General features: G+C 44.7%; 1 protein-coding gene across 2 annotated transcripts in view; it reads left to right on the forward strand.

The window, feature by feature from the left end:
- Window positions 1-24,307, forward strand: part of LOC147173210 (protein unc-13 homolog B-like) — a 74,605-nt gene that overhangs the window by 4,050 nt on the left and 46,248 nt on the right. The window contains exons 2-12 of one of the 2 annotated variants that reach the window (XM_086076130.1): window positions 40-69; window positions 4,126-4,225; window positions 5,855-5,972; window positions 6,053-6,176; window positions 6,861-6,937; window positions 7,061-7,121; window positions 8,215-8,422; window positions 8,562-9,477; window positions 9,535-15,078; window positions 15,481-20,680; window positions 20,882-22,994. In XM_086076130.1, coding sequence (XP_085932256.1) covers window positions 40-69; window positions 4,126-4,225; window positions 5,855-5,972; window positions 6,053-6,176; window positions 6,861-6,937; window positions 7,061-7,121; window positions 8,215-8,422; window positions 8,562-9,477; window positions 9,535-15,078; window positions 15,481-20,680; window positions 20,882-22,994 — 14,491 coding nt within the window. Of the gene's footprint in view, window positions 1-39; window positions 70-4,125; window positions 4,226-5,854; window positions 5,973-6,052; window positions 6,177-6,860; window positions 6,938-7,060; window positions 7,122-7,803; window positions 7,840-8,214; window positions 8,423-8,561; window positions 9,478-9,534; window positions 15,079-15,480; window positions 20,681-20,881; window positions 22,995-24,307 lie in introns of both variants that reach the window. The other variant, XM_086076131.1, reaches the window with a different exon arrangement.

A 24,307-nucleotide genomic window follows, 5' to 3' on the forward strand; every position in this document is an offset into this window, starting at 1 on the left:
GCCCCCCCCCCCCTCCCTTTTTTTTTTCCTTCTCCACAGTGAAGAAAGCCAAACTTCACGGGCCTCCAGGTGAGAGCTCTTCATGTTTGTTTCCTCTTTCATCTTTCTTTGCAGGAAGAGAACCTTGATCTTTTATAGTTCTAGTTGTCGGTACTCGGGCGGTAGCATCGTTGGCCCAGGAGGTCTTTAAGACGGCAATAGAACATTCAAGGCTCATTTGCACATAGCTGACGCTGATCCAGTTCCGCGCCATCTGACAAAATTGGTAAGAGTCAAATTCTGATTAGCTTTGTCTAACCATAATGTCACCACATACGCTGACCTTAACCAAGGGTTTTAATTTGGCATGTGACTCAAGGTGGTTCGTTTCAAACGTCACCAGAATTTTTTTTGTTGAAAGAATTGCGAGAAAATGACCATTTCTGGTAGACTGCGTTTGCTCATGCGTGTTGGCAGGATAAGTAGCAATTGAGAGTCATTTTTGTCTCCATCGTTTCTGTAGAACTCTTCTAGCCGGTTGTCGTTGGCGCTTGATCGGTAGAATTGTGAATTGTCCTTTAGAGACTTGGGTATTGGTTCTGCCCGCTCGCTCAAAATGCTTTGCAGTTGGGTCAGACGTGACAGAAGAAAAAGAGGCGTTCCAGTCTGCTGTTCCACTTTGGCAAACTTGATCTGATTTTTGCTAATAAGCGATATGTTTGGTCACCCGGGGGGGAGCGGACGCTCAAATCCCAGAGGCGGGACGGGATGTCCCTGGAGATGATTGGCCTGGAAAATGTGTCACTCCCTAAATGAGTCTGGCAATCATTTTTGATTTTTGTCTGTGTTCACTCTGGACGTTGCTCGTTAATCCTTTCCATGAAATCTCAGCTGAGTTTTACAATAATGACACTTGAACTCTTCAATTGAGGTACATTATTGTTTTCTGAGACTTTCACACAATGAAATGAAATTTGGCAGACCCATTTGGCAGACTTTCATGAGCACTACAAAAAAACTACAAAGAACTAAAAAAAAAATCTCAAAACGCCATGCCCAAAAAGATACAGGAAGTCAACCATTTTGGTTTGAAATGGCCATTTTAGTGCCAATGTTGTCATTTGTCCTTCAAAGTTGAACTCCTCCAAGAGTGTTTTTTGAAAATTCAGCCCAGAGATTTGATACACTTATCTATCATGAGTAGACCCACAAAAATGTCTCAAGAAGGCATGCTCGAAAAGACACAGGAAGTGAGCCACATTGGTGTAAAGCAGCCATTTTTGTGTAAATGTGGTCATTTCCAGGGTCCTTTGTTTTTTTTTTGTTTTTTTGGGGGGGTAACTCAACCCTCAAAGACTTTGGTAACATGAAATGGTTTCTTTGCACAAATCCACTACTTCCTGAACTCAATACCACTCCTTCAATTCCTGTCTTTCATGATTGGACAAACTGATGAATCCAGGTGTGTCTGGCCATTGTCGCCGTGGTTACTGAGGTCAGGCACATCTGGATTCATCCGTTTGTCCAATCATGAAAGACAGAAAATGAAGCAGTGGTACTAAGTTCAGGAAGTAGTCGATTTGTGCAAAGAGCCCATTTTTTATCACAAGTAGACCCACAAAAATGTCTCAAGAAGCCATGTTCATAAAGACAGGAAGTCGGCCATTTTGGTTTGAAGCGCCCATTTTACAGTAAATGTGGTCATTTTTATGGGTTCTTTGAGTTTTTTTTTTTAATTCAGCCTCCAAAGGCAGTTGAACTTAACTACATAACATTTGGCAAATATGTCAATGAGTAGAAGTTGCAAGAAGCCATGAAAAAATTCACAGGTAGTCTTACATTTTGGTTTTAAGATTCCATCATAGTGTACATTTTGTAAGTTACAGTGGTCCTTTAAATGTTTTGAAAATTAAGCTCACAAAGTTGGTTGAATTTAGGAACATTATTATTTGTTAGGCCTGTCTATTATAAGCAGACCCCCCAAAAAGTCTGAATAAACCGTATTGGAAACACAGAGTAAAAGTACAGTTTTGGTTTTAAAGGTTAAAGCAATTTATTTACTTTTTGACAATAATATGTTCTATGCAGGCCCACTCGTCTAAATGCGGTATTCTGGTTAATATTGTGTTAGTGGAATGTGAACTAAGCAGCAAAATCCAGCTGTTTTTATCCGTCTCAGGGGGCGGCCATTTTGCCGTCGACTGAAGATGACGTCACAGTTGCTCAGGTGGCAACCAATCACAGCGCAGCTGCAGAAAACAGGTGAGCTGTGATTGGTCGTTGACAGAGCCCTGAGCAACTGTGATGTCATCTTCAGTCGACAGCAAGTGGGAAAATGGCCGCCCGTTGAGATGGCTAAAAACGGCTGGATTTTGCTTCCTAACTCATATTCCACAAATGTAATATTAATCAGAATGTCATGTTTAGATTAGTGAGGTCACGTATAACATATTATTGTCAAGAAAAGACTTCCACTTTAAGCAGCCATTTTAGGGTCAGATTTTGAGGGATCCTTTGAATGTTTAGAAAATTCAGCCCCCGAAGCCAGTTAAATGTTCTAACATGACATTTGGTCGGCATCTATCAACCAGAAAGTCAAAACAAAAAGGGAAGAACGCCATTTTGGTTTTAAGCAGCCCTTTTGGGGTCATGTTGGCCATTTGGTTTTGCACTAAAGAACTCATTTACATCCAGTCAATATGAACTCATCTGAAGATTCTCTCCCGCATTCCCAAATGCTCCCTTCACTGGTAATAAGAGCATTCGCTACCCACCGAGCGCCGACGAAATGTCATCTCGGCGGGCCGCGCTGCACACAACCATGTGTGACCAAAATATAACTTATTTATTTTCATAAGTGGTCCACTCTTAATTATAAATGACGCACGTTGCTCCCCCCCCAGCCCCCCCCCCCCCCTAGAGAGGCCTACTGCATGCTGGGATATGTCCTGCTGCTCATTGAAGGAAAGTGATTAGCAAAATATATAAACAGGGGAAAAAATAAACAGCATGTCACGATTGTGTAAATGGCGAAGTGAATGATGGATGATTCGCCATGAAATCTTTCACCCGCCTGTCACTAACCTTTAACATTTTATTCTACATGTTACAAGAATCCCGCGCAGTGAAAACACAACAGGGAAATTGTCTCTTCGGCGCTCGAGTAGTAGAATTCTGGTCCTTGGAGACACACAATTAATGCAGTGCAACTAAATCATCTAAAAAATAATCTCATAGGTTTAGTCAACACTGGAGCAGGAGATTTGTGGTTCAGCAGGGAGCTGATCATCCATTGTTAGCACAAAATTTTGCATTGTCAACATTCAGAATAAATTTAGGAATAGCTATGTTTAGCCATAGCGTCCAATTCGCTATAACTGCAAGTCTTAAACAAATTCCCCAGAAAAGTAGCTCATGCTCTTTTGTGTGTTTGGCAAAAAAGCCTGCTTTTATTTACCCAACATAAAGTATAAAGTAGGGAACTTGCTTAAAAGACAAAAGACAACAACGATGTCTTCTCATTCTAGTCGGTCCTCAAGCAGTAGAATTATGGTCTTCGGACACAAAAACAACACATGATGTAGTAAACATGTTTAAAAAGAACAAAACAAATATGATCTGTTAGAATAAATGTACATAAGTTATCCCATATGTACTCGTATAGTGTTGCAAAACATGACTTATGCTCTTGCAGCTGCAGGACAGGAGAGTGGCTGAAACACTTTGCGGATGAACTGTTGAACTTTGACTGTTGAAACCTTCAGCGCCAAAGAAAGACACGTCTGTATTATTATCTGCATAATGACTCCTATCCTTGAAGGTTGCTGCTGTGTATACCCCTCTCCTTTAGAGCAGCAACATTGGAGTAAACTAGGGAAAATCATATTAAGGACTTGGCGGAGTGTGCTCGGAACGGGTAGGAAATTTTAATCTGTGCACATCTCTGTCTGCTCTTCCTTCCATGTCTGTTGTTTATTAAACGTTCTAAGTTGACTGAACTGGACACGATCTCTTCTGCTCGTTCTAGTCGGCACTCGAGCAGTAAAATTCCAGCCCAGCCTGGGCCATGTTTACGACACTTGCTCTTAGGAAAATCAGATCTTTCATTTTTAAAAAGTGTTTTTGTGACATCTTTTGTCTTTACAGATAAGTTCAACGCCTACGTGACACTAAAGATTCAGAATGTGAAGAGCACGACCATCGCGGTACGCGGCAACCAGCCGTGCTGGGAGCAAGACTTCATGTTGTGAGTAGAAAACGGATGCTAAATGCTAACGGAAGCAGCTAATTTTGATTCTTGTCGAAACAACTTCCCATTGAAGTTGACGAGGCGCGACGCCAGTGGTTGTGCTCCGAGGACCCCCGTGGCTGAGTGGCGCTAACATGCTAATTAGCGCCCCTTGTGTCATTAGCGGCGGGTGGGCGGCGGTTGGCGGGGGCTGTTTTTGTGAGTGGCCGTCTCCAAATGACACGTGTCAATCAAACACCAAAAAAGGCAGGGAAATGTGCACGCGTCTTGTGTGTACGCGCACACGCGCACACACACCAGCTGTGATGACTGACAACCAAAGTTAGACGGCATGAACATCATGAATATGCAAATGAGGAGGAGAGCGCCTGGATGCTGCTTCTGTCTTCAAACCTCAAATTGTATTTTGGGCAACCAAATTCAACACCAATGAATAAAAAGTTATATTTTGGCATAAAAATGATGCTTCTCTTCCTCAAAATAATACATTTGATGACAAAAATGATGTTTCTAACACGGATCACCTTCATAAAAAAAAAAGAAAAAAGAAACATACATGTTTCAAGGAGTTGGTGACATGTCCACTAGGGTGGATAACGTGCATTTGAGCAATTGATGAAATATTTTTGTAAGAAAAGAATAACAAAAAAATAATGTAAACTCTATAAAAAATGTCTGTTTGATTTTTAACATTGTGTTCACATATTATTCATATATTTCAAACATGTATTGCAGAAACATTTACCCAAAAAAAAAAGAACTTTTTATGAAGTACAGACAGTAATTTTCTTTTTTTGCCGCTGTCGTCATCCCCACTTGAGTCAGATGGTACATGGTCGACTATCCTGTAGGTTTTGCTAGCATGTTCCGCTCCTGACCTACGAAACATAAGGACCAGGATCCTTATTCTCATATGAGGACTAAGACCCATAAAATATTGCTACAATAAAAATTACAATGATGATTTAAAGACAAAACAATGACTACAGATAAAGTATTTTCAAAAGCAACAAAGTTACAGAAACACTAAGTTGTAGTCACAATACAGCTAATGATGTCCAAAGTCCAATTTAGTGAGCTCATGATCAATCGCAATTTCCTCAAATGACAAAATCAATACTTGGATATTTGAACAATTATATTACTATTGTTGCTTGATGTCCCAATATATTTTTTACTTGCAATGACCCTTATATTCCTTCCTTGTGTGTCACATCTGAAATTCTGTCGGCCATCTTGTTGGTCTTCTTTTTTTTTTTTGCACTTACAAACGTTGACCACTGGATGGCAGTGTATGTCAAGACTACACGAGTGTCCACTGGAGTGGCTAATAGCAAACTGGCAAAAAGATTCATCTATATAGGAGAACACAACGTTCTAATAGCTGTCCACTGTCGTAGCCACTCACTATCTGTGAAAGGGTTAATTTTTCACACCCTAAAATGTTATTATTTTGCTTAACCAGCCTTCTTTTTCATGAATTAAAAGCCTCTTAAATAAGGTATTTCCCCCATTTGAACACTATACAGTATGTTCATAAAAGTCTTTAATTAGAATGTTATCATGAACGCTTTTGTTTTGTATGTGGAGGTACCCGCCGTATTCATTTTTGTGTTTGTTGTGTAGTGAGATCAGTCATCAGGATTCCGGCCTGGTGGCAGAATTATGGAACAAGGGCTTAATTTGGGACACTTTGATAGGCACGGCGCTCCTGCCGCTTGGCGCCATTCGACAGTCCAACGAGGTAACACAAACAGGCGCACTCGCGTACACACACACACACACACACACACACGGTCCTCTAATGCGTTACGTGTGTTACAGGAGGGTCCTGGAGAATGGACTTGCCTGGACTCGGAGGTTCTGATGAGGGAAGACGAGATCTTCGGTACCACCAAACCGACTTCGCATCAAGTGTTGCTGGACGCGCGCTTCGAGATGCCTTTTGGTCAGTTTTGCTAACGCACAGCTCGACAACCTGACATATTCAAAGAACCATTTCAGCCGTCTAACGCACGCAGCACACAAAACAAATTCAAGCCTTGGTTAGAGTCTTACATTTAGCTTTCAAGACACGTTTGACCTTCCAATTTGATGGGGTTTCAAGCCAAAGTCAGGCTTCTAAATGTGGGTTTTGCGCTTGGGTTAGGGTTTCAAATTGGGATTTCAAGTCAATGTTAGGGTTTTGATTGAAGGTTTAAAACCTGGGTTGGGGTTTCAAATTAAGGTTCCAAGGCAGGTTTGGCGTAAAAAAATTAAGTTGGGATTTTAAACAAAGATTTGGGTTTCCGGTTTGTGTTTCAGGCCAGGTGTAGGGTTTCAAATCAGGGCTTCAAGACAAGGTTTCAAAGTAGGGTTTCAAATGAGGGTTGTGTTTCCAGGTTGGGGTTTTTAAACAAGGGTTACTGCTTCAAAGTAAGGTCACAAATGAGGGTTTGAAATTTGGGTTCCAAACCTGGGTTAGGTTTTCAAGTTACAATTTCAAGCAAGGTTTTACGATTTCAAATTGGGGCTTAGTGAGTGAGTTGTACAGTATTACAGTATTTGCACAGTACATAGTCTTGTTGCATGACGCTGTATATTATAATGTCGAAAGATAATGTTCATATTTGTTGTCGGTTTTGTGTTGCAGACATTCCAGAGGACGAAGCTCAATATTGGACTCGCAAACTGGATCGCATTAACAACATGAACATTGACGAGCAGGACGTGAGTTGACTTTTCCTTTCCGTGCATTCTGCTGACACCTGCAGGCAGACGCTGCTCATTGCAGTTATCAATATGATCACCGTATTGAAAAGCATGAATATGAGTTCTGACTTTTTGTGTCAGTTTGCGCCGCATGACGACACCATTCACAGGGGACGGTTGGCGTCCGTGCCATCGCAGTGCTGTGAGTAGCCAATTTCCACACTCATATTCAGAATTCATGCACGCTCGCCGGCCACTTCATTAGGCACACCGCCTCATGTGATCCAGTGCAATTCATGCTTGCATGAGTGTCAATTTATTAGAAACATCATCAGTTATGCATGCATTGTTTACATGTTGATGTTGGTTGGTGTCTGATGATTATTTTGATTTTAGGATTTGGGTTTGAAGCCTGCTTTGGCTTTCAAATTAGGGCTTTATGGTGAGGGTTTCAAACTAAGATTGGGGTTTTAAATAAGGGTTCAAGTTAGGGTTTCAAAACAAGGTTAGGATTTGAAAGAAGGGCTCGAGTTTGAAATTAGGGCTTGATTAGGTTTTAAAGGTAGAGTTAAGGTTTCAAATAAGGTTTGGTTATGCTCATGTGAAAAGGAAGTTCAGCACCGTCTCCATAAGGTGAATATACAGAATAAACTTCCTGTGGATCTTCTTCTTCCCTTGCTCCGTTTTTGGAGAAAACTTTCCAAAAAAACAAAGAAAAAGCATCACTATCATCATCATATCTTCTTGGTCATCATCATCATCATCATCATCATCATCATCATCATCATCATCATCATCATCATCATCATCATCATCATCAGTGGTCTTTATTTCCCTGAGTGACTTTTCTTGTTCTTGTGGTTTTCCCGCTTGCTGGCCACCAGGCAACTGGACTTATTTTGGATGGACTGACCAGCAAAGTACGTACAGATAATTCAAATTAGGGCTTCAAACCAGGGTTTGTGTTTTAACAAGGATTAGGATTTCAATCAGTTCAATTCAAGCTTGGATTTTGGCTTCATGCAATTCAAATTATTGGTTCAAAGCAAGGTTACAAAATGTGTCAGTTGCAATACACATTTTCACCACCAGAGAGAAGCATTGCTCTAAATTGACTTCCATGTCTCAGTAGTCTGCATCCTGCATGCATGCAAACTTTATCAGACAAAAAAAAACACACACAACAAAAAGCACGTTTGAAAATAAAATAAAATATTATTCTAAAGAAAGAACGTGACGGCGATTGTGACTTTTTTACAAAAGTGCTATGTACCTTGTTGTTGTCTTTGTCGCAGCTTTTGACGACCATGACAGTGCAATGGATGACCATGACAGCGAAGCGGGTGTCCGAGTGCTGCCTCCACGCTACCACAATGCCTCACAGACCAACTCATCGGCCCACCAGTACCCCATCGGGGGCCGGGTCCAGCACCAGCAGCTCTTGCGGGACTCTGACTCGTTGCACAGCTTCGAGATGGACCACCCAAACCTACGGAGTTCCAGGTAAAGATGAACTAACATGACTGTTTTTGTTCCTCATTCGGTGCTTTCTTTTCTGTCTTCCATGTTAACACTTTTTCTCTTCTTTGCGTCATCTTTCATCGCTGTCGCACTTTTTCTTTTCCTTTGCATTCGCACCCAGGCGGTCAAGCAGCAGGCACAGCGTAAGAATAGTCCCGGTGGACTCAGGCATGGGCGTAGAGGACTGGGAAGGCAAGTACAAAGTGCCCGACTCGGGAGTCCTGGATGACTACTTGGACCAGGAGCAAAAGATTTGGGAAGACGAGGACAAGAGCATAATCTACCGCCTCACAGATGCGGCAACACCGCATGAGTCCAGAAGCAGTAGGTTCTACCAGACAGTGGAGTGCGATGCCCTCTCCCCCGAAGACAGTAAGGCACACCGGCCACTAGATTTCGGCACTGGGGATGTCCGCTTGGTTTACCGGGAAGCCGGCAGCTTTGAGGATGAGCCATCCCCTCCTGAGATTGACATCATCCCATCCATCAAACGCCTCCAGCAGCATGTGGACAGGGAAGGTCTGCTCTTCAAGACCAGGTTGTGGGCCAAGACTGCGTTGGAGGACAGCTACGCGGCATTCCGTGAGGAGGAAGCGGCCAAGATCAGGAGTGAATTTGGATCCGTGGATTCCGATGAAATGCAGTACTCCTTCGGATCGGATGAGGAACTTGAGGACCTGATGTTTACCGAGGCAGATGTCACATACGAATATGAGTCGTACCAATACCCTAGTAGGTATGCACCTCACATTGGAGGATCTGGAATGGGTCCAGACCCTAGCTTGTTGCCCGAGGAAGAGTCCTGTGAGGACTACATTGACCCGATGGATGAACTCAAGTGCTTGGTTGACTCTGTTTCACAATACTTGGCTGTGAAAGAGGAGGAGCTCAACAGCTATGAGTCGCCTCAGAAATCAGTGAGGCGAAAACTGCCGCCGCTGCCAGTTGTGCTGCCTGAAGACAGTAAAAGCGAGGATGTCAAAGCGGAGGACGTCAAAGCGGAGGACGTCAAAGCCGAGGACGTCAAAGCCGAGGACGTCAAAGCAGAGGACGTCAAAGCAGAGGACGTCAAAGCCGAGGATATCCAAGCTGAGGACAAAACGGGTGTTAAAAACGTCATGACGTCATTGTTCAGTACAATTACAGGATCCAAAACCACCACTGAAGCCGGGGGTTCAGAGCATCCCAAGACTCCCGCTGCTGACTCCGGTATCTTCAAATTACTGTCCATGATCCCAAAAAATAGTCCCGAAGCCACGGAAACTTCTGGGGTGATGCCCACTGACCCGCTACCCTCCAAAGTGTTTCCCCTGGCCGAGTCTGGCATCTCCAAGCTGCTTTCTTTCATCCCCAAAAGCGGTGGCACGTCTCCCCCTGTGGCCATCGTTCCCCCCGCCTCCCAGGAGCCTCCCACTGAGAAGAAATTTTCCCTGCAGTCTCTGATGCCTTTCCAAACATCAGAATCTACTCGGGAAGCTGAAGGTAGACAGACCTCTACTAGTACAGAGGCACAAGGTGATAATCAGATCACTTCTGGTTTAGAATCTGTGCTGGGTAGGCTTAGTCCTATGAGGCTGTTTTCCAGCACACCACCATCAAGAGAAACATCCCCATTTAGAGAGCCTTCCCCTCAAGCATCAGAACAACAAAGTACATCAGCCACCAGCAATGACCCTGCAATCCCAGTCCCAAGTCCTAACAATAGTTCACAAGCACAATCGAGACCAAATTCTGGGAGTGGATCCGTTGACCTCTTTCCAGACACAGGAAGTGGATCAGTAGAGCTTCTTCCAGAGACAGAATCATCGGGTGAACTTGTGGATATTCAGCAAACAACTCTCTTGTTACCTGAACCAAAACCTGAAACCACCCCAGAAGATACAGGCTTATTCAGTCCTTTTAGAAAATCTCTCTCCAGTTTGATATCTACAAATCCTCCTGAAAGCTCCACAACAAGCCCCAAACCGGCAGATGAATCATTTTTAAGCGGCAAGCTCAAGATCCCGTTCTTCTGCTCTGAAGATCCTTCCACCGCAAGCCAAGCAAAACCAGAGGGAGGGGTTCTCTCTGGGTTTCTTAAGTTTGCCACTGGGGAGGACACCAGTGTGCAGCCAAGGAGTCCATCGCCAAGTCCCTTGAGAACGCCCTCACCGATCCGCACGGCACTACTTGAAAGCACCCCAAAAGCAAACACTGAAACAGGCTGGTTTTCAAACCTGTTCAAAGTGACTCAAAGTGAACTGGCTAAGGAACCCGCAAAGGCTCCAGTGACTCCTAGTGTGACACTCATTAAACCTAGTGGCCTAACTGAACCACACACTGAGCAATCAGAGGAATCTGCTGGTGGGATAGAAACATTGTCAGTCAACAATCCACAGAGTCAGAATAATGTCCAAACTAAGAATCAACTAGAATCACTATCAGAAAAACCACAGCCTCAAGGGTTTTTGTCCGGGTTGTTGAAACTTGGCCCCACAGAGGAGTCCAAACAAAGCCAAGGAGGGAGCAGTCAGCCTCAACAAGGAGGACTCTTTTCAGGGATGTTTTCCTCACCGTCTCCACCTACACCTCAAACACAGAACCCTATGGCTGAACCATCAGCAGGACTCTTATCTGGATTCTTAAAATTTGCCTCTGACAATATGTCGGCTCCTACAAATCAGCCACCAGCAACAGGGCCACAAAGACAATCTGGCCAAGTACCTGGTCAAGGGCAAGCTGCAGGTGCACAACCCCCAATTGGTGGACTGCTATCTGGGCTCTTAAAAAAAGCCACAGACTCTGTTACTCAGCCTAGTCAGGAGGTCAAAACAAATGAAATGACTAAAATGGCTGAAAGTGACCAAAACTTACCTCAAGGAACACCTCATTCATGGGTTCCGTCAGGAGAAATCAGATCTGGTTCATTGGAAAGTTCTCCCCCTGATAAGCTGCACCAGCAAGTAGTGGTTACCTCAGATCATCAACAAAAACTACCACTAACAACCACAGTGACAACATCACAGCCACTGAAAGGGACTTCAACAACCCAAGCTGCACAGTCAGCCAATCAACAGTCAGGGAATTTGTTGTCTGGGCTTTTTAACAAGATTGTAGAACCTACCTCTGCCTCATCTCAGCCACAGTCAGTGACCCCTCAGCAAGGTGGCTTCCTCTCTGGCCTCTTTGGAATCGGAAGCCAGGACCCGGCCCCTGAAAATTCACAGAACCAGCAACAAAGTGGCACACCGGGACGGCAACCATCTCAGCAGACAGGCATCAAACCAAACTTACACAGGCAAAACCAAATCCCCCCACAACAGACCCCAAGTAGTCCAGCAGGGATGCTCACTGGATTTTTTAGCAAAATTGCAGATGTGGGAACCACGCCAACTGATACGTCGCCAGGTAGTCAACAAGATCAGCAAAAACAACAAATGACAGGGCCTAAGACAATCCAGCAACCTCCTAATCAACAAGGTGGTTTCTTCTCTGGACTCTTTTCCTCAAGTCCTCCTACCCAAATCCAGCAACAGCAGCAGCAACGACCTGTGAGTCCTTCCAACAGGCAGCCACTGCGAAGGCAAAGCCAAATTCCCCAACAACCTGCTGCCCCTGTGGCCGAGCCACAACAGGGCGGGTTGTTGTCAGGGCTGTTCAGTAAATTAACCACAGATAACACACCGCAACAAACGTCCCCGCATGGGGGCCTTCAACAGGGCGGTAAATCAAACACTGCTGAATCTCAGCAAAATGTAGGACCATCTGGTAACCAGGGAGGATTCCTTTCTGGGCTGTTAAGCCAAACACCGTCTGTACAGCAGCAAACTTTGGGGAAAAGCCCTCAAACTGCCGCAACTGATCAATCCAGTCAAGGTGGAGGTTTACTCTCAGGCTTTCTCAAGCTTGCATCTGGTGAGAGTGCACCTCAGGAACATCAGGTACCCAAAACTGAGGGTGGTAAACCTGGCCAAAGTCCAGCCCCATCTGAATCGGGTGGGATATTTTCTGGCCTGCTCAACAAAATTTCTGTGAATGTGGAGCAAACATCAGCTGACCAAGCAAACCGTCAAACAATGCAGCAACAGCAACAATCGCGTGCAGGACAAGGACGACCGCAGATTCAGAGAACAAAACCAGTGGAAACGCATTCCGCACCTGATGTGGTGGGAGAGAAAGATTCAAAAGATCAAAAGGACTTCCTCTCAGGTCTGTTCAGTTCCACAGAGGAGTCATCCTCAAAAACTTCCATCCTCATAAAGGGCGAAACAAAACCATCCAGCACGAGTAGCACATCTCCTGGTTTGTTGTCGAGTATTTTTAAAACCGCCCCCAGTGACAAGAGCGCTTCTGCTCAGGAAAGGGAACCAGAAAAAGGCCTTCTTAATCTTTTGTTGCCCAAGACTAAGGAGGATACACCGTCAAGTACAGCAGCAGTCACATCTTCTGTTACAGTTTCAGTGGGTCTCAAACCCTCAGAAGAAGTTCCGCCGCAGGTTTTGAAAGTTCCCACGGTGTCCCCCACCCAGCGTTACCTTGAGGAAATTGAGCGTCTTTTATACGGGACGGCAGGAGAGTACGGCTACAAAGACATTTTGTACAACTTCACGGAGCATGGCGTGATTCTGCCAGAGCTTTATGAGCACCAGTGTCTCATTGAGGCGCTTCTGTGGCAGCAGCTCAATGACTACGCACTTGCTGAGGCTCTTGCCACTCAAGCTCATGAAGTCTACCAGGAATGCCAAGCACCTTCGACTGCTGTAGGCAGTGTGCCCCAGTGGCAGAGTCACGCATGGCTGAGTCCTAAAGAAATGGATATTGGTCATTTTAACATTCCATCACATCCGTGGAAATATCCTGCCGCCCAACTTTTTGAGAGCAGAAATCGTTTCTTGGAACCGGATGAAAACCTAGTTTTGTTTGACATGACCTGTAGGAACGAGATGCCGTGGACCAGCTGCGACCACTTGGATGAACTTGGCAGGAAGTGCCAACCCTGGATCACACAGGGCAGTGGTTTAAATCTGTCTAGCGAAAAGTCAAAGACCAGAATAAACCGATGTCAGTCGCTTACAACGTTCAACGATGTATCGGAGAAGGCAGCAGCTTTAAAAGATATGACTGTCAATGACTTTAGTTTGAAGTCAGCTACAGAGTTTTTGAAACAACTTGCCACCAAAAAAGGTCCGGTGGATCTAACTCGTGGCGCTGTGGATTTAAGCAGATCAGCCGTGGCCTCAGTGCTCAGTGATGATGAAATGTTTTTAGAGGACTCAGAATGGTACCACCAGTGGCTATCGCTGCTGGATCAAGGGCTCTGGTGGCCAGCAGAAGCTGGGGACTGCGGATATTACTTGTACACCAATGGAGACTTTATTTATTCTCTTTTAACCGACAGAGCTGGTAGACACCTTTATGCTTGTGCCGCACCAGAAGACCTACAGACACTCAGTAACATTACAGAAAACGTCGCAAACATTCTGACTCAGAAAGAAAAGGAAAAGGTAATCTTGTGTGGATTTAAAATCCCCCTCTGCCCGGAAGAAAAGGCCCCTTGGTTTACAGAACAACTGCACACCAGATCAGGGCTCCCGGACGCTCCGGAGGATCTCACCTCAGCCCTACGTAAAGGCGAGAAAATCATGAACATGAACTTGGAAAGTTTCTCTGAGATGTTTCAGGAGTCCCTGTCCTCACAATTAGAAGCACCTGTGGATTTCACAGTGTATAAACTGAAAAAGATCACGGTGGGAGCAGCAGACAACCTTCACAGCCACAACGAGCCACCATTGAAAGCTGCCGATCTGACAGTAAACTCATGTAAAGTGGCTCACGGAGGACCATATTGGATGAATCAAGAGGTGAAAGACGTGCCAACAGCCCCAAACCCACCTTCTCCAAAGTCCTACAAGCCAATATCTCCCAAGAAATATAACTCAATCCCTGAAATTAGGATTGGACATGTGTATGATGCACCTGTTGACCAATCTCAACAAAAAATGAGATCTGTAGTTTCAAGAGCAAACTTGTCCAAGTCAGCTGATCCTGATGTGAATAAATCTCATCCACTTCCATCGTCAACAACTGCCTCACCTAGCAAGCTGTCCTCAAATGTCGCCACGACCCTTCCCCAGACTTCATCAGTATCAAAGATACCGCAACCAATGCAAAGGAAACTCCCCCCTGCAACAAATATTACTCCGGTCCTTTCAGCTCCCTCATCACCAATAGCATCAGTTGCTTCGACCACAATGTCTTGTTCTCAGAAACCTCGACTGGCAAGGCAGCAATCTCAGGCAGACAAGCCCAGGGAATCGTCACAAACCACTAAGACTGCAGTCTCTGGGGTTGAAAATGCCAGCAAAATGCCTTCCGCAGTCCCTCCAGCGCCCATTCTGAAAGATTCCCGCAAAGAACCACCGCAGTTACACATCCTGAATCCTTGCGCAAATGATGAAGCCACACTTTACAACAGGAATTGTTATGTTGGCTCATCGTCTGGCCCTCGGTCGGGCGAAAAAGTCTTGGATTTTTCCAAAAGCAATAAGAACAAGCTGTCAACTGAAAAACATCTCCAAACGGAAACTTTGAAGCAAACATTGGAGGTTGTTGACTTTTCTAAACACAAGTTGAAAATATGTGAGGAATCAGAGGAAAATGTAGTCTTGACTGACAATGTGGCTGTCAATCTTACAAAACGGAGGGAGTTAAAAGAGGTGGAGTGGCATTTTCCAGATACTGCAACTAATTTGGGACCCTCACAGGCCGCCTGCTCTCCTGCTGATAAACGTTGCACACTTGAAGGGGGGTCATCCAGTCCTCAGATGCATGTCCGAAGTCCATCTGCGTGCAAAAATACTGCTATACCTGCAGATGCACGCAATAAAGCAACATCTTCTGCCAGGAAAGAGGCAAATCAAGTGGATTGTTTCATCCAGGTGGCAAAACCAGACTCAATACAGTCCATACCATCTTCTCCTCAAATGAGTCCGGTTTCTAAGAAAGTCCACATTGAAGAACAGCAACCAAATTGCGCTTTAAATGTTCAGTTGCAACCGCAGGTATCCTTAGTTACCGACTGGTCGTCACAGCAGACTCTTGTTGACAACAGAAGAGCAACGTTTACATCCACTAACTACCCATCTAGTGAAAACCAGGAGATTACGACACCAGCAAACTTGTTCAAAGCTGTACTAGATATGTCTGCAAAGACCACATCCCAGCCAAAGTTGCAAAGTAAAGAGACAAATCAAGTGGGATGTTTCACCCAGTTTGGATCAGTACCATCTGCATCATCCTCTACTCAAATGATCCCTGTTCCAGAGCAAGTCCACATTGGAGAACAGCAACCGAATTACCGTTTTAACGTTCATAGGCAGCTATGTGGGCCCTTAGTTGCAGATTGTTTGGCACATCAGATTCAGGTCAAAAGCAGAAGAGCGTCGTTTACATCCACTTCATATCAGTCTCTTGAAAACCATTCCACTCTGCCGGCAAACTCAGTCAAAGTCATACAAGACATGTCTGCTAAGATGGTAAAACCTCCACCTGTGTCAAAAGACCCAGAGCTGACCATTGAAGCACTTGCACTGACAAAGAGAAAACCAGTTAGTCAGGAGAGAAAACACCCAAGACTGAGTCATCAGGAGTCTCTTGACTTGTCATATAGAGAAGTAACAGAAGTCTCCGGACATTCTCTCCCTGTAGATTCTCGTGAAAAACATGAAAAACAGTCAGCTAGGAGAGAGTATATTCAAAGATCCCACCAGAGGGTTCTGTCACGTTCTTTTGACCAATCCCCTGAGCAAGCCTCAGCACCTGCCAATTCCATCAAGGCTGTGCTTGACATGTCTTCGAAACCAACAGGCTTGAAAATGGTACCCGACACAAAAACGGACGACGCTCTGACCAAAGGAATTTCCTTAACCAAAGGAAAACCGACCAGCCGCCAAATGGCTCGAATGAATTCTGTCGGCGTTGCGCTTGTCAAAGACATTCCTTCTCAAGAATCCTTTGAGTGGATTCAGTGTCAAGAACGGCAGAGTACAGTTTCACTCCCACCTCAGTTAAATTATTCAGATGCCGTATCACCAGCTATGCCTCTAGATACCACTTCAGTAATTACCACCACGCGAGGTCCCCTGGATATGTCACCCAAGCCAGCCGAGAGCACACCAATAAAAGCTACACAATCTTCATCCGGACTTCATGAAGCCGTTTCACTCATTAATAAGCCAAGTGCACGAGCAATGGCCAGGAAAGACTCTGTTGGCCTCCCACTCATAGTCGAATTAGAATCTACATACCATAAGATACATCCAGATGAATCTCAGCAAAGAAAGGTTGCCCTTACTGGACTCAACACAACAGAGACCCTCCACAGTCAGCTATCCAACAATAAGCTTGTGTCCTCCATGGACAAGCAAGTCCAGCAAGCAAACAAACCCATGGACTTCTCTGCAAAAGACAGCCTAAACGCAACACTTATCTCCAGTATTTACACCGAGCCAGAAGATGAACTGCCCGTAAATTTCGCTAATATCAATGCAAGGAAAGAATCTTTAGAAAGAGAACAAATGGGTAGGCAAATACAGAAGAAGTTGTTGCAAGGTCTAGTGGACCTGACTGTGGATCCTCCAAGTAAGACTACAGATAGTCAACGTGAGAGCGTGAACGATCTTTCCACACCTGCTTTGTATCGAAGCCACCTTTACCAGCAACAGGAGTACAGAACAGCTCACACCCCTCAACAAATCTTTAAATACTCACTCTATGATCACACTACTTCTCAACCAGGTATGACTGACTTTTCAGGAACACAACTTCCCTTTGTGCCAAAATCCAATATTCAAGCTACGCTAGACGGCACATCCTCCAATAGCATATATTACCAGGCCAGTACAGGACGTTTTGAAGCCAAGAAACATGACCAAATAGGTTCAAACATAACACAAATCAATCTTGAAAGCTGCAGGAGCCCTTCAGTTACTTCACTACCATTGATGACAATGTTGCAAAGACAAGACCAAAGTGTTCCTGCGAAACCCAAAATTCTCAACCAGCAGCAAACTGTAGGTAGCTTAGAGGAAAACTCCACGCAAAGTGTCACAGGAAGTCTTCAAAAGCCATCCTTTACCCAGATACAACATGTCCCAGAAACTATCAAGACTTCTCAGCCTTTGAATTGTCAATCGTCACCTGTGTCAGTTGTTATTCAAGTATCTGAAAAACAAAAACTAGACAATTCATTGAACTCCGTGGACACTCAACCTTTAGGGACAATTACACCCTCTCAATTATCAAAACAGCCCGACTCAGGACGATACCCATTCACCGTGCACCAAAGTCATGTACCAAATGTACTTTCAACCTCTACCTGTCCTACTCAGTTTGCACCAGGATCTACAGCACTTGTCTCACAGTCCACGGCTTCAAAACAAGAACCGTTAAAGCAAACAAGGGAACAAAGTTTTAGACCTGATCTCCAAACAGGCGAACAGGGTGTTAGACCGGAACTACAACGACAGGAAGTGATGCCTTCACCCAACTCAAGATCCTCTTCTGTCAAGGGTTTGGTTTCGTTGTTTAGTGGTCTAGGTTCCCAGCTTGTCAGTGGGAAACCAGCAGAAGTAACACCCCATCCCACTATAACTGGGTCTACACCTGTGGACCAAAAATCTCAAGTTACCATGGAGATTGGTGGCCATGTTACACGTTCTGCTGATGTGAGCTTGCCATCGGTTGTTAGTACCTTACCATCTAAACCTGAAACACCGCAGAAAGACTTGCCTACTCTACCATCACTCATTTCTGAATCGCATCACAAAGTTGATATTTTCACATCCGGTGGCTTGACCCATCAAGGATCTATGACATCATCATCCAGTGTCACGGTTCAGCTAGCTCAAAAAATCCCCAAATCAAGCCTTCCAAGCTCAAAATCTTCATCAAATGAACCAGGCAACACCACACCTTCAAATGTCACCCTCAATAGAGACACTACAGTGAAACCCTCACTTAAATTGTCTGAAGATTCATCTGAAGCTATGCCAGAAGAACTCAACACAAAATCCCTTAATCTAAGTACTCAAAGAGACCAATCGCATGATAAAATGAGCCTACCCAGGTCGATCTTCATTGGCATTAATTCTACAGATGTGTCGCCTGTTGATAAACTGATGGATCCAAGTGTACCAACACAATATGTCAGACTACCCCATATATTTGTCTCAGCTGCAAGTTCACCAGAAGATGAGTCGAATGAAGATGAGCCCAAAGAATCCAAAGAAGTCAGCGCTGATGAAGATACAACTGCAACTGCTGTAACCCCCCCTGAGTGTCAGAAGGATTCTGAACCTGCTATTGAAGATATATCTTTGGATGATGGAGGTCCATGTGTCAGCACAGAGACGACCCAATGCTTATCCGAGACTTCAATAAATGATTTGAATGCAGATGACCACAGCCAAGGAGAGGAACATTCCCTCTCAGAAACTAATCTCAATGCAGAAAGCAATACCATTTGTGAACCACCTACAGAGAAACCAATTGCACAACTGGAAGAAGATAAGCCATCTAGTGACCTGACAGCACCAGCCCACAAACCAGAAAAAAGTCCAGAACCTCCAAACGAGGACAAAAGAACACCTTCAGAAATTGTATTGCCTGACGAGTCTTTCAGTGAATTTACAGAATCATCATCGGATATAAAACCCTGTGAAAAAGTCCAACCTCTTCCTGCTTCTCAAGTCAGTTATGTCAAAGAAGATTCCAAAGAAGATAGTCCAGCAGTCAAGCTTGATCAACCGCCCAATGAACAAGGAAAGAGTTTATTTTCCATGTTTGGTAGATCTACTGCAAGCTCAGAGCAGACTACTTCCCAGCCTGGACTATCAATACTTGGAGGTATTCTCCCTGGTTCAACTGCCAAAGAAACGGCTGGCACAGGTTTACTCTCAATGTTTGGTGGGTCAAGTGCGCCAGTGTCCCCCGAAACCAATGGACCATTACCCCAGGCGATTCTACAAGAACCACAAGGAAAAGGTCTACTCTCAATGTTTGGTGGGTCCAATGTCCCATCTTCTCCTGAAAGCAAAGGACCGTCACCTTCAACTTCACAACAACCACAAGGAAAAGGTTTATCTTCAATGTTTGGTGGGTCAAGTGCCCCGGCATCCCCTGAAACAAAAGGACCAATACCTCAGTCAACCCCACACGAACCACAAGGAAAAGGACTACTCTCAATGTTTGGTGGGTCAAACGCCTCAGCGCCCCCTGAAACCAAGGGACCGTTGCTTTCGTCAACTTCACAAGAACCACAAGGAAAAGGTTTACTTTCCATGTTTGGTGGGTCAAACAGCCCAGCATCCCCTGGAACCAAAGGACCATCACCTTCTTCAGCCCCACAAGAATCCCAAACAAAAAGTTTACTTTCCATGTTTGGTGGGTCAAACATCACGGCGTCCCCTGGAACCAAAGCACCATCTCCTTCTTCAACCACACAAGAATCACAAGGAAAAACTTTGTTCTCAATGTTTGGTGGCTCCAGTAGTTGTCCACCAGCCGGACCAAGAGGCCAAACTGCTGGAAGTGTATCACCAAGAGGTGCTCCACCTAAAGAACCTCCAGGTAAAACCTTGTTTTCCATGTTTGGCGGACCTGCACCCCAGCAGGGGCCAAGTCCAAGAGGTCCTCCTCCAGCTAGTGCTGGATCTGCTTTGTTCGGCGGCATTCTCCAAGGTTCTTCCAATAAAGAAAGCCCAGGTACAGGCTTGTTGTCCAAGCTTGGAGGTCCCACTACCCCGGTTCAAAGTGGACCAAGAATGCCTGCAGCAAGACAAACAGCACCAACTGGACTTAGAGCTTCAGAGCCCCCTGGAAAAGGATTGTTCTCGTTGTTTGGTGGACAAAACCAGCAGAATCAGACACCTGAATCAGAAAGCGGTTTCAAAGTTTCTTCTATGTTTTCTCTTGGAGGGAGCTCTGATGGAAACAAAACCAAAACTGGTTTGGGGATGTTTGGAATATCTTTCACGGAGGAGTCCAAAAAAGAGCCACAATCAATTGTTGTTGGGAAGGAGGCTAGTACAAGTGAAGATGTAAAACCCCATGAAAAGAAAGAGGCTCTTCAGATGGAGCCTAGCCCGAGTGAGGACTTAAAATCACCAGAAACGAAAGAACCACTCAATATGGAGCCCAGCCCAAGTGAAGACTTAAAATCTCCAGAAATGAAAGAGCCTCTCAAGATGGAGCCTAGCTCAAGTAAGGACCTAAAACCTCCAGAAATGAATGAGCCTTTCAAGATGGAGCCTAGCCCAAGTGAAGACTTAAAACCTGCAGAAATGAATGAGCCTCTCAAGATGGAGCCTAGCCCAAGTGAAGACTTAAAACCTGCAGAAATGAATGAGCCTCTCAAGATGGAGCCTAGCCCAAGTGAAGATGTAAACCCTCCCGTGACCACAGATAATGACCCTAAGCATCCGCCCTCACACCCAGATGACATTTCGACTGAAAAGGAATGTGAAGAAACCCAAGATGACACCAAACAAACTTTTGAAAATGCTGTTCCACTAGCAGAAGAAGACATAACTGATAAAATTCCATTGTGTGCTGAAAATGACTTTATAGGGTCAGATGCACAAAAATGTATTAGTCTACCAGAAAGTGACACATACCACACAAAAGAAATTGTGCTTTTGGACAAACAATCAGACAACCAATCAAGTAGAGAATGCAACAGAGAAGTTAGTGAATCAGAGATGGAAACAGAAGCTAAAAGCTGTTTAGTATTAGATATGAAAGATGGTGCACACAAATCTAAAGCTGTGACTTGCGATGATGAAGATGCAGGGCCCAACATGACTGCTGGACAGCATTTGCAACCTGATATTGATTACATACAAATTTTGGAGCTAAGAAAAACACATGAACCCGAAGGAACCCCAAGTATTGCCATTGAAAATAAAGAACCCCACATTGAGCAATCAAATCTGACAGAACAAGCTGCAGATGCCGAAAAACCAATCAGTGAATCATCTGATGTTCCTGGTGATGAGGGAGTCACAGGGGTGAAGGAAGCAACTATAGTCAAAGCAGAGAAACACACTACAGAACCAATGACTCCACTCCCACCCTTAGAAGCGTCAGCGACTACAAAGCCACCAATTAAGACAGACCCTTCAATAGAACCACAATTTGGACCAGACCAACCCTCTGATAGTTCTGTTCCAGTGGTCTCATCAACAGTAGATGATAAAGGTCGTGAAATAAACCCACCAGCAATCATGCCTTCAGATACAGTGCACATTAAAGCTCCACCACTGGGTCCTGATTTACCTCCACAACAGCCTATACCTAGACCTATCTCAGGTCGACCACCTGTCCCACAAGGACAAAGAATGGGAGCACCAAGACTGGGAGGTCCCACACAGATGGGGGCACCGAGAATGCCCGGGCCCAGACCACCGGGACCTCAGAAGTCCTCTGAGCCCACTCCGTTTTCAGGCTTCATGTCTATGTTCTCCAATACGCCTAGCACACCTAGTAAACAGGCAACTGTTGGTGGATTCTTCTCAAGCTCACCTGGTTCTCTCTTTGGGTCGTCTGCTCCCCGTCAACAGCAAAAAACACAACAACAACCACAAAAAAGCTCATTTTTTGGCCTTCCAAGTAGCATTGCCCCGGAATCCTTAACGGGAGACATTCTCAGTATGTTCAAGGGTCCCGAAGCTACCAAATCTGAGGAACCTCAGCCTTCATCTGAGAAAACTGAAGAACTTGTGAAGGCCACAGAATACACCACCCCTGAAAAGGGTTCAGTAGAGGAAGCGGAACATACAGATAAGAAAGATGACAAGGAAAGTCCTACCCCTGAACAAGACATTGACATACCCCCCAAAAATTTAGAGCATGAGGAACACTCTGAGGTGTCTGACAAAGGAATGTCACTTTCTCCTCCTGAAGCCCAAGACCCTGCACCAGAGACTAAAACCACCTTTGAAATACCAAATACTTCTACACCTAAATTTGGCTTTTTATCCATCACTGCTGAAGGAACATCATCAATCGGATCCTTCTTCTCATCCTCTACATCTCCAACTGTGGATGCAAAAGCATCTCAGCCCCCACAGACAGAGGGTAGTCTCTTCTCTGGTTTTAAAAGTCTCTCAGTGGGCATTTTCCAGGATGAGAAGAAACCAGGAAAGGAAGAACCATCATCGGTTTTTGGTGTGAAACTTGGTTCAATGTTCGGAACTTCGGATTCTCCCAAATCTGTTGTCACTACCCAACCACAGCCCCAAAGTCCAAAACCTGCTGATGAAGTGGACAAACTCTCCCATGGCTCGGGAGATACAGAGAGCGACACAGAAGGGCCGAGTGGGACTTCCAAAACAGGAAGCTGCGACAGCCTAGTTGAGTCACCGCAGACAGGGCTTGCTTCAGAGTCAGTGTCTCTGGCAGAATGTCTGTCTGAACCACAGGTACGAGTGATTCCGTGTGAGGAAGATGCCAGCGTGGATACACCAATGAACACTGAGTCCCTGAAGAACCTCCTGACACAAGAAACTGCTCCAAGGCTAGTGCTTGTCATCATGCTAATGCTAGCTTTCCCTTTCTTTTTTTGTTTCATTTCCTACCCTTCCTGACTTACTCCATCCTTTGGTTAGATGTCCTTGTGTTTTGTTTTGTTTTACATTAGCCTTATAGCTATGAACTAACTAGCATGGCACTTAGTAGCTGAGAGACCAGACCTCTGTAAAGTCAAACTGAAAATTGTAGCAAACGTCTTGAACCAGTTAACCTTTAAAGTACTGAACCAACAATTCAGAGTCTTCAAGCAATGTACATGAGTTTTTATAGAAATTGTAGAACAGTCACTTTAAAAAAAAACTATAATAACATACCTGTTCATGGAAACATAAAAGAAAGTAATTAGTGAAGCTAATGTAAATTTTTCGTAAACGATGACAATTTACAGTCGGCAACAAATCTGAACATGTAACTGAAGACAGGTTAAAGGCTTCACCGAACCCAACATATAGTAAGTGTTTTCGTAAACATTGTTGTCTGGTTATGGTACATTGGCATTCAAGTAAACTAATGTACAGCGAACCTCCATTTTCTGCGGGTGATACTTTAATGTCCCAAAAAATCTGCAATATAAAGAAACCAACCAAACGGTATAATTTGCTCCAACGAAAAGTCCGCTATCTTAATGCTAACATAATGAGATACATAAATAAATAAATACCAGTATCAAATAGCCGCTACTTTAACCCAGCAACACATACAAACACAGCAATGAAAACAATTTCGTGGCTAGCATGCACGTTTTGGTAAAGGGCTAGCGGTCAACGCAATTTGCAAATGAAAAGTGGAGATGAGAACCTCTGCCAGAGAACTGCTCAGCATTCCGTGTCCAGCTACAGCAGCTAGCGCCTACGTAACAGCATTACAGCTTTCTTGACAGAGACGAAGAGGCCGAGGATCTTTTTATTTGTGAGGTGTGTGTAATTCGCCCTACGTGCACCTCCTGAACGATGCTCTCAGTCGCGGCCCAATTTCTTATATGAATCAATGCGGGCGGGATGGATTCATGACTGCGTGGCGGTGCAGACGGGAATAAAAGGAGGGGCGGGAGAGGCTGTTTGGAGCGCGGCCAAGACAAAGTAAATCACCGGCACTTTCTTCGTTAGCCGTCGGCGTCACGGAGCAGCCTCGCAGACGTCTGCTACGTTTCACCTCTAAAGCTTCACTCCCCAACATTCAAATATTGTCAGCAAGTATACCGTAGTCTGCATTGAGGGTGTTTTGAGAATTCAGCCACTGAAACCATGTTCTTATAGCAACGTGAAATTTGGGAGGTATGGCTATCATGAGTAGGCCCAC

The sequence above is a fragment of the Leptonotus elevatus genome, chromosome 5 (assembly GCF_054856555.1).
Source record: "Leptonotus elevatus isolate MCC_2025b chromosome 5, RoL_Lele_1.0, whole genome shotgun sequence".
NCBI lineage: Eukaryota > Metazoa > Chordata > Actinopteri > Syngnathiformes > Syngnathidae > Leptonotus > Leptonotus elevatus.